This window comes from Enhydra lutris, unplaced genomic scaffold, assembly GCF_002288905.1.
Source record: "Enhydra lutris kenyoni isolate GAN:26980312 unplaced genomic scaffold, ASM228890v2 scaffoldscaffold30, whole genome shotgun sequence".
NCBI lineage: Eukaryota > Metazoa > Chordata > Mammalia > Carnivora > Mustelidae > Enhydra > Enhydra lutris.
In genome coordinates, this window is record NW_019154114.1 from 4551037 (window position 1) to 4568939 (window position 17903).

The 17903-nt window shown below is 56.9% G+C and overlaps 1 protein-coding gene across 3 annotated transcripts in view; it reads left to right on the forward strand.

Annotated features, from left to right (window-relative positions):
* Positions 1-12872: 12872 nt before the first annotated feature.
* LOC111152771 (RHO family interacting cell polarization regulator 1) overlaps positions 12873-17903 on the forward strand; it is a 9267-nt gene continuing 4236 nt past the window's right edge. The window contains exons 1-14 of one of the 3 annotated variants that reach the window (XM_022511399.1): positions 12873-12891; positions 13715-13841; positions 13958-14110; positions 14278-14356; positions 15043-15066; positions 15154-15207; positions 15352-15504; positions 15607-15670; positions 15767-15810; positions 15884-16009; positions 16385-16533; positions 16609-16738; positions 16822-17506; positions 17579-17857. In XM_022511399.1, the coding sequence (XP_022367107.1) occupies positions 12873-12891; positions 13715-13841; positions 13958-14110; positions 14278-14356; positions 15043-15066; positions 15154-15207; positions 15352-15504; positions 15607-15670; positions 15767-15810; positions 15884-16009; positions 16385-16533; positions 16609-16738; positions 16822-17506; positions 17579-17857 (2086 nt within the window). Of the gene's footprint in view, positions 12892-13376; positions 13842-13945; positions 14111-14277; positions 14357-15042; positions 15067-15153; positions 15208-15351; positions 15505-15606; positions 15671-15766; positions 15811-15883; positions 16010-16384; positions 16534-16608; positions 16739-16821; positions 17507-17578; positions 17858-17903 lie in introns of those variants that run through there. The other 2 variants (XM_022511398.1, XM_022511397.1) reach the window with 2 other exon arrangements.

A 17903-nucleotide genomic window follows, 5' to 3' on the forward strand; every position in this document is an offset into this window, starting at 1 on the left:
TGGAATGCGTAGCTGCAGTGTGGATGGTTCCCACACGGTGGCGCCAAAGACCAATACCGCACTTCCTAGGCTCAAATGGGGCAAGGTGGGGTCAGTTCCCCATCCTCCGCCCCAGGATCCTCTTCTGATGGGTGGAGGGATGTGACCACATACAGGGTGACTAGAACTTTCCCCACTACAGTGCCCTCCAGATCTGTCAGAACAGTTCTGCTAGTGGTAGGTACTCAAAATAGACTACACATCACTCGATGTAGCCTTTGGCAAGGGGCCTGGCCTGAAAGGGTCCCAAGGGAACAGCTCATCCCATGACCTGGGAGAGGCGTGGACGTCCCTCCCTACTTGTCCTTTGGGAGAACAGAGTCAGGAAGGAAGGAAGGACGCCTGGCCCAGCCTGTGGGACACAATCACCGCACACCCCAGCACGGCTCGGCTTACAGGCCCCCCTGGAGGCTGAAGCTGGATCACTGGGAGCAATAGCAGAAACCCCAGCCTGCCTGGGGCAGAGTCCCCAGGGAAGTCACCTGTGGAGCCTGGCAACCCTGGGCTAGAAAGATGCCTACTAGGTGCAGCGGCTGGCCTGGAATTGCCTCAAGAAGTGGGGGCCATGCTGTCTTTGAGAACCGTGACACGTTCACTGCCAACCGAAAGAAGAAAAAAAAAAAAAAAAAAGACCAGGTGAATTTACAATGCCCAGAGGTGATGGCCACTGTCAGCTCTCAGGGACAGTGGAGGCAGGTTTGTCCTGAGGAGACTTTTTCGACTGGAGAGCAGGCAGCTGTTCTGGTGCTCTCCTCACTCCTCCGTGTCTATTGTGTGGAGCACCTTTCCCTGTGGAGAGACAGAAAGCCCTCACTCCCTACCCTACCCTGACTGGAGCCTGCCACCTCTCAGACCTCCTCTCCCTCTGATGTAGCCCACGTGACTTACACACAGCAAGCTCACTGCCACCTCCGAGCCGTTGCCCTGCTGTTCCCTTGGCCTGGAATATCCTTTCTCTGGATCATTCCATGACTGTTTCCTTCTTGTCATTCAGTTCTTGGCTCAAAGAGGCCTTCCCTGAGCACCTTGACTAAAGGTGCCCCTCAGCCCCATCCCTCAACGTCACATCAACCCTGGTTGTTTTCTCCAGTTCCTTCCCCTCTCTCTGAAGTCATCGTACTTAGGCGCTAACTTGATGATGATCGGTCTTCTTTGGCTGGAATGTAAACTTGAGAGCAGAGACCTTGCCTGTCTGGCCTGCCACTGTGTCCCCAGCACCCAGAACATCGCCAGGTACCTAAGAGGTGTTTGATCCGTGCCTGACTTCCATCTTCAGTGGCCACAGAGCTTGTCCGGGCTTATGTGCACCTCCAGCATTCTGTCGCCCACTGAAGGTCACGAGGACTGCACTGTCCCTTTACCCCTGGCAAGCAAGCCAGTCATCAGCGTCCTCAGGCACAGATCTTTTCTTGCCTGTATAACTCTTTCTTAGGGATGAATTTCTTGAAGTGGATCTGACATCCTGAAACATACTGAAAAAACTACTCTTAAACCCTCAAACCAATTCCCACTCTCTCGAGAGTGTCCACTCACACATCGTCTCTCACTACCTATCTCAGAGGCAAAAGAAGGGGGGGGGCTGTTGCTGTTTATATGTGCATTGTATTGATTATGAATGAGACGGAGCCCATCTTCAACTTGCAATTTTGCTGGCTGAATGGATGGGTTCAGTTAAAACAAGCATAGGAAGAGAGAAGTGGCTCCGGGAATCAGGAGGTGAGGGTGGTAAAGCCGAGACTTGAACGTGGAGCAGCAACCCTGGCCCCTGCCCTTTGACCGACGCAATGGGAAGTAGAGCCCAGCCTGGGGCTGGAGGGGAGTGGAGGCTAGTAGCAGGTACACACAGACCCACAAGCCCCTACGTACTCCCTCTTGAGCCATCACCTGCCCCCACCACTCACAGACTCTCTCCCCCTTTCTGGGGAGTGAAGTTGTGTACCAGAGAGCTGTAGCCGTGGAGGCTGTGGGGCGGGCTGAGGGAAGCCTCCATTTTTCTGGGTTTGGGGATTTGAACTGCTTTACTTCCCAAAGTGGAACGAGCTATACCCTACGCGAGGACCTGGGGTTCGCTGTAGTTGTCACCACCCTCTGCCGTTTAGTAGAGGGACTTTTCTCAGGCCAGAGCCTGTCCCTTCAGGAACGCGGACTCATGGTGCTCATGGTTAGAAATGGCAATGGTTCTGTGCTCCACCCCAGCTCCCAGCCCGGCCCCAGGCTGGGCACGTGCTCAGGGAAGTGTGGCGGACTCAGAGCGCAACTGATGAGGACTCAGTGAGCTGAGCCAGAGCTCAGACTCTGCCCCTTCCTAAGCACAGGACCATGGAAAAGCTCTGCCTTCCCTGAGCCTCAGGTTGCTCCTCTGTGAAATGGGTTTCAGCTCTGTCCTTCCTCACCTGGTTCACGGTTGTTGGGGAGAAGCTGGAGAGGCCTCCCAATACCCCACGGGCCTCAGCTACCATCCCTCCTTCAAGGTGCCTGGGCAAGGGGAGGGGGCCAGCCGAAGCCTCAGGTGTCCCATCTGGTCACTGCCGTCCCATCCATGCTTGGCCCCGGGAGTCACAGGGCGGGGAGCCAAGCCTGGTCACAGACAAGGACTGTTGGAAGTAATGGGTGCTCAGAAGGGTTGAATGGGAAGCTGGAGGATGCAGGTTTCTTGGAGGAGGTGACCATTGAATCCTTTTCCGAGTAGATAAGAGGGAGGAGCAACCCAAGTAGAAGGGAAGCTGGGAGAAGAGACAGGACAGAGTGTGGGGACCACGCTCAGGGAGCCACAGGTAGAATGGCACAGTGGAACCAGAGCAGCGAGGAGCGGCAGGGTGCCTGGGAGATGAGAGGTGAGGTCTTCAGAGCCCAGACCTCCCAGGTCTTAGAGGCTCCACTGTGGGGTCTGGACTTACCCTGAGGGCAATGATGAAGCAGCGCAACCTGATTTACGATTTAGAAGATCATCTGAGCTATTAGGCAGAGAACAACTGTAGGGAATAAAGATGGAGGCAGGGAGGCCGGGAAAGATGGTGGGCCAGGCCTAGGTACCAGTTGTGACCACGCAGAGACACAACCACATGCAGAACAGAGTGGCTAGGAAGGACGAGGGAATCATCCATTAAAAGTGGAGATTTGGGGCGCCTGGGTGGCTCAGTGGGTTAAAGCCTCTGCTTTCGGCTCAGGTCATGATCCCAGGGTCCTGGGATCGAGCCCCGCATCAGGCTCTCTGCTCAGCAGGGAGCCTGCTTCCCCTTCCCTCTCTGCCTGCCTCTCTGCCTCCTTGTGATCTCTGTCTGTCAAATAAATAATTTTTTTTAAAAAATCTTAAAAAAAAGAAGTGGAGATTTTCAGGGCACCTGGCTGGCTCAATCAGTAGAGCATGTAACTCTTGATCTTGGGGTTATAAGTTCAAGTGTCACCTTGGGGGTAGTTTACTTAAAAAAAAAAATTTTTTTTTTCTGGAAGTGGAATTTCAGGATTCCAGAATAAGAAAGAATTCCTCTAACAGTGCTCTGGTGAGCTCCTGCAGTCAGTGCTGCCTCATCAAAGCTCCGAGCAATGGCCCTGTGCCCCTGCCGCCCCAGGAGCCAGCAAGCTGTCCAGCTCTGAGTTCTCAGTGGGCATTTGTAGAATTAATTAATCGTCAGAGTACTTGATGTGGGAGGTGAGGTGCAGGGAGGAAATGAATTTGAAACACGTCTTGGAGGTGGATCAACAGGGCTAGAAGGCTGAATGAAGGTGGGGGTGGGAGAGGTGATGTCATGGTTCATATGTTTTCTTTTCTTTTTCTTTTTTTTTTAAGATTTTGTTTTTTTATTTATTTGACAGAGAGAGACACAGCGAGAGAGGGAACACAAGCAGGGAGAGTGGGAGAGGGAGAAGCAGGCTCCCCGCAGAGCAGGGAGCCCAACGTGGGGCTCGATCCCAGGACCCCTGGATTATGACCTGAGCAAAAGGCAGACGCTCAACCGACTGAGCCACCCAGATGCCCCGTTCATGTATTTTCTCATTCATTCACTTCATTCATTCACTGGCTCATCTGAAAAAAAAAAATTATATATATATATATATGTTTTTTATTTTTTAAGTAGGCTCCACATCCAGTGTGGAGCCCAATGCAGGGCTTGAACTCACGACCCTGAGATCAAGACCTGAGCTGAGATCTAGAGTTTGGACACATAACCGCCTGAGCCACCCAGGTGCACAACCATCTAACATATATTTCTCCAACTCCTACTACGAGCCAGGGATGGTGGTGACAAGGACTTCCATGCTCCCTGCCCCCAGAGAACTTAGAGACCCAGAGTGAAGCTTTAGGCACATGAGTGCACATGGGAATACATGCTCCCTGGTGCTGATAAGTGACATGACAGAAGTCCGCAGGACATGGGGGGAGAGAGTAACAAGGAGAGGCTGTCTTCGGAGGTGGTGGTCGCAGGATGCCTTGCAGAGGAGGTAACTTTAGAGGTGGACAGGGACCAACTTGTGCCAGTTTTGAGAGCTCCAGAGAGGCCAGGCCTCTGGCTCAGGTGGGAACCTGAGTGGAGGTGGGTGCTTTGCGGAGATGAGGCAAAAAGGAAGAAGAGTCCTTCAGGGGCCTGTCATGAGATCTGGTGGGTCATCGAAAGGCTCGAACAGGAGAGGGCTCCGAGCATGGAGGACTGCTTGGGATGCTGAGCAGTGGATGGATGGAAGCCTTGGGACTGGGTGATGCCGTAGGGTGGGGAAATAAAGAGAACCCTGTCCCTGAAAGCAATCCCCAGGTTCAGAGTCTAAAGAGAGAGGTGTGCTGCAAAGGAAGGCAAAGAGGAGGGGCTGGGAGCCCTGAGAACTGGAGAGGGTGAGGTGTGTCTCTTGGAAGAGTTGGCAATGGAGAGGATGTCAGTGCCCCTGAGGGCCTCTGCCACCCATCACAACTTCCGGACTGTGAAGACCAACCTGGGGGTGCAGATATCCAAAAACCTCTGAAGGTCCTTCAGCCTGCTCCTGGTAGGTCTGTGCTACCTCTAAAGGTGAAGGACTACGGAGTGAAACCTGAAGGGTAAGGCCCAGAGCTCTTAGCTCCACCTTGACTCACTCAAGGGGAGAGGCAGTATTCCGGTCCCCTTATTGGGAAGGACTGGGCTCTGGTCCCCTTGGCCAACATACCCAAGCCCAGGGACTCAGACGCTGCCATGCTTTGTGAGCAAGGCTTGAGGCTCCCCAGAAGCCAGTAACCAATGAGTGGTGAATGCACGGCCAGGTGTCGAATGCTTAAGCTTCAGGCCCCCTTGTTCCCCTCCCAGAAACTGCCCCGATCCTTTCCTCCAACCAACCCAACCCAGCAGTGGCCGCTCCAAACCTGTTTCAGGTGGTCACAGATAGGAGGGCCTGAAAGAGCTCTAGAGACCACAGATTCTGAGAAGGGGTCAGGCAAGCGGGGTTCCCCGGCGCACACTGTTTTGGGCTCTGTGTGGGAAGGAATGGGACTGGCTTTGCTAGTAGCGGCCCAGTTCCCGCGGATCCGGACCACCGACCGCCGAGAACTCCCACCGCCCTAGCGTCCTCCAGGGCCCCGCCTCCCCGCAGGCTGGCGGACCCCGCGGGCCACTGGCCTGCCCCGTTACCCGAGAGGGCGGAGCGAGCCGTGGCCGCCTCCTCGGGTGCGAGAGCCGCGGGAGCGCAGTGGGTGGGACCCGGCGGGCCGGGGAGGAGCGGGGTGGCTGGGCGGCGGGCGGCGGGCGGCGGGCGGCAGGAGGGGCGGACGCCACCGGCAGCGGCGACAGCGGCAGCTGCGGCGCGACCAGGCCAGGCAGGGACGACCGCACGGAGAGCGCGAAGTCCGCGCAACCCAGCGCAGCCATGTGAGTGTCACCGCCGTTTCCCGGCCCCGCCGGCCGTGCCGAGGATGGGTGCGGCGCTCCCGGTGCTTCCCCATCCCCTGCTGCCCCCGCTGCGGCCCTGTCCCACATCGACCCATCCCCGGGACCAGAGCCGCGCGGTGTGTTTCCTCCCCTCCCCCCGGGCGCGGAAGCCGCCGCCTCTGGGCTTTCTTCCCTCCCAAGGCAAGGCCCAGGCGGCCCTTGCCCCGGAATCTGGGGTGGGCCGGGCCTGACGGCGGGCCCAAGGCGCCATCCTGGGCGCTGGCAGGGGCGCTCTCCGGGAGCCCCCGCTGCCCTCGTCGCGGAGGGGAGGCTGAGCTGGGAGTGGGGAGGGGGCGATAAGGGAGATGAGCTAATCTTCCTGGTCCTACCGGCCGGCCTAAGCGGCTTTGGAGCTCGGCCCGAGGTGGCCGATCCTGGCCTGTGGCCGGGCTTTTCACCCAGGTGGCTGAATCTGGTGATGACCTCCCTGGCCTGGCGGGGTAACAGACCCTATCCCGGGGAATGGGAATGAGAGGCAGATGAGGGGTCTCTGCAAGCAGCCAGGCTTGGGCACCCTGCAGAACTGTTTTGGGGAAGGAGCTGCTCACCACGGCTAGGGATCTGGCTCAGTCTGCCCTGGGCACCCTCTGTCCGCCTCTCCCTGTTGAAGTCTGAGTCCAGTCTCCAGAACTGACCCTTCCCAGCCAGTTCTCCTGGACTGATCCTAATTCGGGTCCAGACTAGCTGGTGGAGTACCTACTGTGTGCAGTCTCATATAACAGATATAACAGTGAATGTGTCCCGGCCACCATCTGTGGGACCTCACCCTGGGCCTGCAGCATTCACCCGAGAACAGGCTAACAAGGAGGATTATAGCAATCTGACAGATGCAGAAGCAGGCCCAGAGAGGTTAAGTAATATTCTCAAGGTCACATATCTGGCTTAGGGAGAAGTGGGAACTAGAGCCAGGTCTGAATTTTTGCCATTGCACTACCACCTTTGCGGCATGGAGGGGGTGTGGGGAATGAGGACTGAAGAAGAGTGAGGTACAAAATACTCCAGCGAGACAATCAGGCCTGGCTTAGCTTCCACTTCCACCCACCCTCCCCCTCCCCCTCCTGAGTTCTGTGGGGCAGGCAGCTAGAGATAGAGGCCTGATGTGGGTGGGGGTGAGGGGAGCATGGAGGGAGCCAGGCTGGGTCCACCCTGAGTGGAAAGGCAGGTGAGGAGGGCAAGGCTCAGTCAGCCCTGGCCCTCCACTGTGGCTGGGGACTCCGGACTCTGCCAGGCCCGGCCCAGGGGAGGCCACCAGGCTCCCAGGGCGCCGCCAGCCGGGGAATGTGACCAGCTGACCAGGGAGGGGGCCGGCAGGAAGTGAAGCCACAGGGCCGCCTCCGCCTGGTTCCGGGGTGGGGGGTCCCAGGCGTTGCGTGCCCCCCCTCCCCTCCCGCTCAGGCAGCTGTGGCATGACGTCAGCAGCCGAGGTTGGGGGTCAGTTGCCATGGACACAGGAACAGGTTCGGTTAGGGACCCCATTCTCCTTGCAGCCGCCCCTTGCCCCGGTTATTTTTAGCGTCTGTTTACCTCAGTCGGGGGCAGCCCCGTGCCTGGGCGGGGCTGAACAGGGGAGTCCTGGCGAGGCTGCTGGCCTGGCCGGGCACACCGCTGAGCCGTGCAGTGCAGGTGGTGAGACCTCCCGTCCCACATCCCACACAAATGCACCACTTTGGCATAGAGGGTATTGGGAGTGGAGGAATCTGGGGCCGGGGGTTCCATTCCCTTCTGCCTGGAGCTGGCTGTGCTACAAGGCCCATAATCTTTAAGACCTGGGATCTTTCCCCTGTCCAGAGAAGACTTCAGGAGTAGCATGAGTCCAGAGAGTCCCCTGGCTCCCATCATTCAGCCCCTGTCAGTTAAGGTGGGCCCTCTCCCTCAGCACAAAGGGGTTCGGCTCTTTCTCTCTCCTGCCTTTCCACCTACTGAAATGGTCACTCAGGTGGCTATTCGGATGATCCTTTGGTGAGAGTGCAGACCAACAGTTACAAGTCTTGGTCCCTGTCAGGGACTAGGTAGGGAGTTGGAGGCAGCAGAGTCCCGGTCAGAGAAAGAAAAGTGTTGGGACAGTTAGCCTACCCTGATTCTAGCCTGCCTACCCAGTTCCAGAATCCCAGGCGTCCCCACCCTGCCCTATACCCCAGGGAGCAGGACGCTACTTGCTGATAGAATCAGAAAGCGGGGAAGGGACGAGGAAAACTTATGCAGGATAGGGGAGTTGGGGTGGGCACGAACTTGAAATCTGCCCCTTAAGCAGCCCAGGATCTTCTCCTCCTGTGTCCGGGCAGCGTAGCTCACTGAGCCCCCTCCCTCATCTCCCTGGTGTGCGGCCCGGAGGGCATAGCGGTGAACCCCACAAGCAGGCACCTGCCCCCAGAGTTCACAGTCTGGTTGGAAGATAGATGCTAAAGGAGAACTGACAACTAAAGTATGTGGTCTCAGGAATCAGAGGAAGGAAGCTATGAGGCGCCTGAAAGGGGGAACCAACCCAGGGCAGGCTTCCTGGAGGAAGAAGTCATAGGGTAAGACTTGAAAAAAAAGAGGGAGTTGTTCAGGCGGAGAGTATGGGAGGAGGGTACAGGAGCAAAGGCAGCCACTGCTCAAAGGCTGAAGAGCCTTGCGGTATTGGGAGGGCCACGGTAGCTGGAACAGAGACTGTGAGAGGAACAGGAGACTGAGTGGAGGACAGGTTGAAGGTATATGAAGGGAGGCACAGAGCCTGAAGGGTGGTGGGGGTCATGTCAGAGAATCTAGACTTTATCCCTGGGGTAGGGGGTCACCCATGGATGTTTCACAAGAGTCAGAGAGAGGGATGTTAAAGACTTAGAGGCCTGGGGTCCGACTGGCTGGATTTGAATCCTGGCCCTACCACTTACCAGCTGTGTAATCTTGGGCAGATTAACAATTTTTTTTTTTTTAAAGGATTCTCCATTCTTTTTTTTTTTTTTTAAGATTTTATTTATTTATTTGACAGACAGAGATCACAAGTAGGCAGAGAGGCAGGCAGAGAGAGAGAGGTGGAGGCAGGCTCCCTGCAGAGCAGAGAGCCCGATGCGGGGCTCGATCCCAGGACCCTGGGATCATGACCTGAGCTGAAGGCAGAGGCTTAACCCACTGAGCCACCCAGGCGCCCCCAGATTAACAATTATTAATAACAGTAGTTAATATTTGTCACGTGCTTAAAATGTGGCAGTGTGTCCACCCCAACTTCCCGACCCCACGTTCAATTTTCTCTTCCCCAAACACTCCCTAGAGAGAGAAGTAGCTCATTTCAGACTCCCAGCAGCCCCGGGAGGCAGTCATTGTCGTTATGCTCATTTAACAGAGGTGTATCTGAAGCCCAAAAAGGTTAAGAAATGTCATGCTCAAGGTCACACAGCCAGTTAGGTTTCTCATCTGCAAGATGGGACTAAAAGGAATTACCGCTGTTAGGACTGTTACTAGAATTAAATAAGATGATGTTTGTTAATTAAGTGCAGGGCCTGGCCTATAGGAAGCACTTGACAAAGCACGGTTTTTGGCGTTGTCAGATGACTGGAATTGTAAGAAGAGCAATGTTGTTATTGAATAAATAATGCAGGGGGTGCCTTTAGCTCAGTAGAGCATGCAGCTCTTGATCTTGGGGTCTTGAGTTCAAGCCCCACATTGGGCACAGAGCGTATTAAAAAAAAATGTAGGCAACCACGTAAAATAAAGCTGGATACCCTTAAGGAAAAAAAAAAAAAAAAAGAATGAGTCATTGTGGATTACTGTGGAGACAGGGAACCCGTTAGGAAGTTGCAGTAGGGTTCTAGGTGAGAGCTGGTGACAGCTTGGACCCGAATTCTAACCATGGGGGTAGAGATGAGGGGGCAGATTCCAGAGATGGCAGAAGTGGGCGGCTGAGTGGATGTGGGGATAGCGGAGACAGAGTCGTCCCAGATGACTCCTAGTTTCTGTGTTGAACAACTGGGTTAAGAGGTGGTGGGGCTGTCACAGGGAGGTTGACAGTCAGGTTTGAGAAGGGGACTTAAACTCAGCGCATGCCCACAGCCCACTCTGCATTGTCACTCAGCTTCCGGGGAGGCTACAAGCAGGCAGTTGGATATAGAGGCCTGGTGCTCGGAAGAGCCGTTGGGGCAAGGAAGAGATAAGGAAGCTGGCAACATTTAGATGGCATTGAGGTGTGGGAGATGTACACAGCCCAAGAGTGAGGAGGACGAGGCCCTTCCGGGATGATGAGAAAGACGGATCTCCTGTGGGAAAATAAGATGCAGAGCCGGGGGGTGGGGGTGGGTGGAAAACCAGAAGCATGTTGTTGCCTCTTGAAATTCAAGGGAAGGAAGGGTTCAAAGGAGAGGAAGAGAGCTCCAGAGTGGAAAGCTTTACTGAGATCAAGCATGATAAGGACTAAGCCTTGGACACTGGATTCAGCAACAGGGAGGTCACTGACCAGTCAGGGAGTGGTGGGTGTGGAAGGTGGACGGGGGTGGGAAGAGAACTGGCTGGTGGCAGAAAGGAAATTGAGGTAAACATCTCTTCAAGAAATTGGACTCTGAAAAGGTGAAATGGAGCGATGGGTGGGGTCGCTGGAAAGAGACGTGGGGTCCACAGAGGGGTCATTTCATTGTGGAGTTATTACAGTCAACTTTATATTAAAATACAGCTAAAGAGGGGGAGGCATGTCCTAAGTGTCCTAAGTGTCCATGTTTTACAAGGGAACACACCCACATAGGATCAGCACATAGAACCCAGGTTAGAAAATAGAGAACACTGCCAGCACCCTGGAAGCCCCCTTGTGTCCCCTTCTGGCTACGACTCCCAAAGGGTAACTAGTATTCGGACTAATGTTACCATAGATGAGTTCTGTCTGTTTTTGAACTTCATATCAAGGGAACCCTACACACGTCCTCTGTTGCGGTCTTGCTTCTTTATGTAGGATTCACCCACAGTGTTATGTGTGGTTATACGTTGTCTATTCTTTTTGCTGTATGGGGTTCCATTATCTGTGGATGGGAATCTGGGTAGTTGCCAGGGTTGTTTTCATTTTTGATGTGGGAGTGACTCGAGCTTATTGGAGGCTTGTGGAGAAAGTCCGAAATACTCGTCTATGAGAAGGAAGAAAGATGAGTAGGGCCACACATGAGAATTTCCCAGGTGGGAAACGAGAGCCTGGCCGAGGTTGAGAGAATGGCCCTGTGGTTCCAGCCCAGCCGCTGTGTGAGGCCCCCTACCAGCTAGCTCCCGCCCCATGTGGGGGCACAGAGAAGGCAGGGAGGTGGGTCGCCCAGCGTTGGCTTCTGTCAGGTAGGAGAGAAGCACAGAGTGCTGGTATATTAGCAGGCGAGCGATGGAGTGGGGGCTGTGGCTCTAGGCTGGGGAGAAGGGTGTGCAGGGAAGAGAAGGTAGGAGGGAGCTGGCAGAGAGAAGGGAAGCAGAGGCCAATGGTGAGGTCTGTGCAGGATGGTGTCTCTGCAATTCTGGGCTGTATCTCCGGTGACACATGCTTGGCACAGAGTTGTCACTCAGTGAATAGTTGAAGAAATGAGCAGAGGGCTCAAGAGGTCTTAGGCAGAAGACGGGGAAGGTGGAGGTGATGGAGAGAAACTCAAGGTTCGAGTCACTGTGGCTGCGATTTAGGAAAGGGGCATTCCAGAGCCAGGCGTGTTCCCATGGAAGGTGGCTGAAGGGAGCAGAAGGGCCAGTGTTGGGCAGGCAATCCACAGGAATACGCAGTTGCTAGTATAGGGCACACAGCACCTGGTCTTCAAGGAGAGAGAGGAGGATAGCACTTCTCAAACTGGAGTCCTTGGGCACCTTGCATCTGAGTCTATAAGGGGAGTGGTGGGCTTGTTGGAAATGCTGAGCCCTGGGCCCACCCCAGCCTCTCAGGGAGAAAGTAAGCAGAACGGAGCATCAAGAAGTAGGAGTATTTACAGGATGGGGGAACATCCAGCCCTTCCAATGCCCACTAGTCCCTGGGCATGGTAGCCTCTATTTAGGCTGGAGGTGGATGAAGAAAACTCAAGGAAAAGATACTGGGGGCGGGAAAGGGCCAACACCATGGAAATTCAGCTATGTGAACTGTTGGCTGGAAGGAGGGGGCTTCATTCTAGAATGCATCTTCTATTTGAGAGGAGGCCCTGGCTGGGAAGTGGGACCTGATCCTCTTCCCTAGGGCCTGGGGGTGCCGGGAAGTGTCCCTAGATTGATCACCCCCTCGGTGGATGGGGGCTGTGTCACTCTGTACCCACTTCCATCTCTGCTTCCTTCTTGGGGCAGCAACACATAATATAAGCTTGGTCCAGGCCCATACTTTTAACCTCTCACTTTTAGCCCCTCTCTCTTCTCCGCCTCCCAGACCCCTCATGCTCAGTCCCTGACTCTGCCCTCCATTGGCATAGACCCTCCACTCCACACCCACAGTCCTTTCTTCCACTACCTCAGCACGGCTTTCCAGTCTTTACACACTCAGAATCCCAACTCGCAGCCCTCTCTGTGCTTAGTCCTCTCTCAGGACGCCTCTGCAGCCGCTGTGGGAGCCCCTTAGTCTCACTACATCCAGTCCAGCTCAGGGTCTTCATCCCGTTTATCCCCCTTGTTCGCCACCTCGCGCAACTCCCTGCTCAACTCCCTTTATCCGAACTCCTACCCCCCCACCCCCGGCGAGAGGACCCACTTCAGTCTCCTCCCCCAAGGGAACCCCCAGGCACCCCTCCCAGAGGCCCGCCAGTCCCAGGGCCCAGTGCCCCCCCTGGTCCAGCCGGTCCCGCCCCATCCCGGCGGGCTGAGTCAGGCGGCAGGAACTGGGCGGGGGGCGGGGGGCGGCGCCGGGAGGAGCTGAATCCCGAGCCGGAGTCGCTGGGAGCGAGCGCGGAGCCCAGCTCGGCCAGCACCTAGTGGCCGGGGGCCTGTGGGGACACAGGGGTGGGAGGGCAAGCGCAGGGGGTGGGGAGCTGTCCTGGACCTACCATGAGTGCCAAGAAGAGAGGTAGGACCCAGCCTGGGGCTGCGAAGGCTCTGGGGCTGGCCACAGGGGGTGTGGGCCGGACTCTGGGGTCCAGGGGCACGTGTTTCGTTGGAGCAGGGTGGGGGTCTGCGGAGGATCCCTTCCCGCTAAGGGTGCGGGCGAAGGCGTCCATCTGTGACTCAGTTTCTAGGTCGGAGTCACAGGAAGGTGGCGGAGGCAGGGCATTTCTTGGCACTGCCCCCCACTCTGGGAATCCCCCGGCCGCTGTGCGCTGAGAGGGCTCTGGCGTCTCGGCGCCGGCGAGCGGGTGGGGGCTGGAGGGGAGCAGTTTTCGCGAGGCGGGCGGGTTGCTAGAGCCAACCCCATGCCTGCCGGGCCTGTCGGGCAGCTCCGCTGTGCACCCCACCCGGTGACCTCCCACGGGCTCGCGGGGTGGGGGCGCGGGAGCTCCTGGTCACTGTTGCGGGCAGTGGGGGGTGAGTTCAGGGGCAGGGCTGGGGAGCCCGCCCCGCCCCCCGGGTAAACAGGCGCTTCCGCACATTCTTCACGCGCCCCGCCCCTTTCCTGCCCCTTCCCAGCCGGGGGAGGGTCCCCGCGCGACCCCCCTTCCTGCCCCGCGACAGGCGGAGCCTGCACCTCTGCAGGAAGTGGGGGCCGAGCCGAGGCCACGCTGAGTCCGAGGCCGAGTCGCCCGGCCGCCCTGTCATTAGTGACGGGGCCGGCGGGGTTGTCGGACTTCGGGCGTCAGGCGGTGTCCGGCAGGACTAAGATACAGAGGCCGGGCCTCCGGAGGGGGCTTCAAAAGTCTGAATGGCGCTGGACACCCGCCCTCGCCACCCCCCAGGGAGCCCCGCGCGGACTCATTCCATGATGTCCCTGTCGGTGCGGCCGCAGCGCCGCCTGCTCAGCGCCCGGGTCAATAGGAGCCAGTCCTTCGCAGGCGTCCTCGGCAGCCACGAGCGGGGGCCCAGGTACGCAGCCGAGGGAAGCTGATGGGGTCAAGAGAGTGTGACGGGGTTGGAGCTGGGTATGCAGTGAGGGTTTGGGGCTCGTTCTTGGACCTTTCTGAGTGTAGCCTCTTCTTCAGGAGCTTCCCGGCCTTCAGTCCCCCCGGGCCTCCACGGAAGCCCCCAGCGCTCTCCCGAGTATCCAGGATGTTTGCCGTGGCGCACCCTGCCCCTAAGGTCCCGCAGCCTGAGCGGCTGGACCTGGTGTACACTGCGCTCAAGCGGGGCCTAACGTAAGGAACTCCTCCCATTGCCTTATCCCAGGACCCCTCCCGAAGCCCTCATCCCCTTACTGCTAGTAGGAACCCTCCCGAGCCTTATATCTTCTTCCCACTGCCCGTACCCTGGGCTGCTGGGTCTGCAAAGGTAAGCTAATTCTTGTAGTCGCCCCTTTCCCCAGGGCCTATTTGGAAGTGCACCAGCAGGAGCAGGAGAAACTCCAGGGACAGATTAGGGAGTCCAAGAGGAATTCCCGCCTGGTGAGTAAAGGGTTCACAAGGATGCCTGGACTACTGCTCTTTGCCTCTGTGGTATGGGGGACTGGGTAGCACCAGCCGCGGGTGACATCAGGGCTGTTTGCTAGGGTGACCTAGCCCAACTGTGACTAGAAAACAGGATACCAGGAAAGGCTGGGGCTGGGCAGGTTTCTAGCCCCGCCTTACCCAGGCTGTGTACAGTTTCTGCCCAGGACCCAGTATCTGCCATGGGAGCTTTCGGTGGGGTGGGTCGGACTGCCACAGACACGGACAGCGGGAAACTACACTGCAGTACTGATAGTCCTGGTTCTTCCCCAGGAACAACTCGGAGCTTCCTAGAGGAGAACACCTCTGCTGGGTCTTGAAGAATGAGAGTTCCCTGGTAGAGGGAACCTCTTCCTAGTGGGTGCAGGAAAGGGAGTGGGCCAGGGGAGGGACCCCAGGGGAAGAGGTCAGGGGAGGGATACAGGAGGGGTCTTGAGGACCAGACCCTATGTCACTAACATCCACCAAAGGCCAGGCATGTGGGAAGGTGAGTCAGTCCATGCTTTGAGTGGAGCAGCTGTGGACTGTGGTAAGAGCGGGGAAAGGCTGTGCAGGAGGGGAGTTAGCTGGCTCTGGGTGGGTAGGTGCCCCTGCTAGAATGCTTCCCGTGCTGCCTAAGTGCTTCCTCTCATCCTCCCCTGCAGGGCTTCCTGTATGACTTGGACAAGGTGAGTGTGTAGAGAATGGTGTTGGAAGAGGTTAGCTCATGGGGAGGGTAAAGGGCCCTGGCCCCTCCTGACGTACCTCTCCCTCAGCAAGTCAAGTCCATCGAACGCTTCCTGCGACGGTTGGAGTTCCACGCCAGCAAGGTATACGGGCAGCACACCCATGTGCGCACAAGTGGGGCTGGAGACTGATATCACGGGGATGGGCAGGGGGAGGGCTAGGCCCTGGCTGAGCAAGCCTCGTAATGAGTCTCAAGTCCTCCAGTACCACCCCACTCATCTGCCCAGATTGATGAACTCTATGAGGCATACTGTGTCCAGCGGCGTCTCCGGGATGGTGCCTACAACATGGTCCGTGCCTACAGCACTGGGTCCCCGGGGAGCCGCGAGGCCCGAGACAGCCTGGCCGAAGCCACTCGAGGGCATCGCGAGTACACAGAGGTGAGAGATAGGTGTCCTTAAGGCAGAGGCACAGGGTATAGCAGAGCTGGTGAGAGGAAACTGGTTCTTGACCCTGGTCTTGTCCCTGCCCACCCCTCTCAGAGCATGTGTCTGCTGGAGAGTGAGCTAGAGGCACAGCTGGGCGAGTTCCATCTCCGGATGAAAGGTACTAAGTGGATGAGGGCAGACTGTTGGTGGGGAAAGGGAATTGTTTGCCTGAGACCCCTCAACATGGCTCACCTTCTTCTCCCCCAATTCCCAGGGCTGGCGGGCTTCGCCAGGCTGTGTGTAGGCGATCAGTATGAGGTATGAGAATATGCAGGGCTGGAGTGGGAGGGTCGCAACACCAAGGGGTGCCTCATCCTGCCTTTTCACCTAGATCTGCATGAAATATGGACGGCAGCGCTGGAAACTAAGGGGCCGAATTGAGGGTAGTGGAAAGCAGGTGTGGGACAGTGAAGAAACCGTCTTTCTTCCTCTTCTTACGGAATTCCTGTCCATCAAGGTGATGTATCTTCCCAGGACCCAAAGGGCAACGTGATCCTGTGACTCCTGTGAATATGTGACCCCCATGACCTTTGTGATGCTGTGATTTTCTCATAATCTTCTCATCTTGTGAATATTTGACCTCTTGGACCTCCATGAAGCTGTGACCCCCATGACCTCAGTGACCCCACAAACTCAGACTTCTGTGATCCCCATGCTTCCAGGCTGCTTTAATCCTCCATGGCCCCCCATCACTCAGAAAATTCTAATCTCTGCAACCTTCCCATGGTCCCATGACCCTGTGACTGTCATATATGCACGTTCAGACTTCTGATCTCCCACAACCTCATGACTCCTATACCCTTGTGACCTCATGATGCATTCCTGGCTACAGGTGACAGAACTGAAGGGTCTGGCCAACCATGTGGTTGTAGGCAGTGTCTCCTGTGAGACCAAGGACCTGTTCGCTGCCCTGCCCCAAGTGGTGGCTGTGGACATCAATGACCTCGGCACCATCAAGCTCAGCTTGGAAGTCATATGGAGGTTGGTGTTGCTGAGCGGCTTGGGGACAGATCCAGGGGACCCGTGGCACCTGCTTACAGCCTCTTTCTTCCCCAGCCCCTTTGACAAGGATGACCAGCCCTCAACTGCTTCCACTGTCAACAAGGCCTCCACAGTCACCAAGCGCTTCTCCACCTATAGCCAGAGCCCACCAGACACACCCTCACTTCGGGAACAGGCTTTTTATGTGAGTCACAGCCCAGGCTTAGGCCCCACCATCCCCCAGGGGCTCCCTGGGGTGGTCCTGAAACGCCCTTTCCTCTCTCCCAGAATATGCTGAGGCGGCAGGAGGAGCTGGAGAATGGGACAGCATGGTCCCTGTCATCTGAATCTTCAGACGACTCATCCAGCCCCCAGCTCTCAGGCACTGCCCGCCACTCTTCAGCCCCCAGGCCTCTGGTGCAGCAGCCTGAGCCTCTGCCCATTCAGGTCACCTTCCGTAGGCCTGAGACCCCCACCTCTAGGCCTGTGGATGAACAGGGGGCCATAGCCCCAGCCCTGGCCAATGGGCATGCCCCCTACAGCCGGACTCTGAGCCATATCAGTGAGGCCAGTGTGGACGCTGCCTTGGCTGAGGCTTCAGTGGAGGCTCTGGGTCTAGAAAATCTAGCTCAGGGACCTAGCCTGCATGCACACCCAGGTCCCACCCATGGGGAGCAACCTGGTCCTGTCCCTCCTGCTGTGGACCCTCTCCATTCTGCCACAAGCCCTACCCTCAGTACAACAGGCCCTGCCTGCACATCTACAGACCCAGATCTGTCTGCACATCTAGACTTGGTTCACAAGGTCACAGATGCTAGCTCTTCTGAACTGCCAGGCTCCACCCATACCACTACAAGCTCGACCTCTAATGCCATTAGCCCCAGCCACAGTGCCCCAAGCGCCACTCACACTACCACAGGTTCCACCCACAAGCCCATGGTCTCTACCCCTTCCACTACAGTCTCTACCCCCAGTGCCACAACCCCAGCCCAGACCACCACAAGACCCACCAAGGAAACAATGCTTTCTGCCCTCGCTACTGTAGCTCCTACCCCCAATACTATAGGCCCTGTACAGACAACCACAAGCCCTGTCCACACTACCACAAGCCTGACCCACACTACTGCAGCCCCCTCCCGTGCCACTACAAGCCCCACCCACACTACAAGTCTCACCCATGCCACTACAAGCCCCACCCACACTACTGCAGGCCCCACCCATGCCACTACAAGCCCCACCCACACTACTGCAGGCCCCACCCATGCCACTACAAGCCCCACCCACACTACTGCAAGCCCTACCCATGCCACTACAAGCCCCACCCACACTACTGCAGGCCCCACCCATGCCACTACAAGCCCCACCCACAC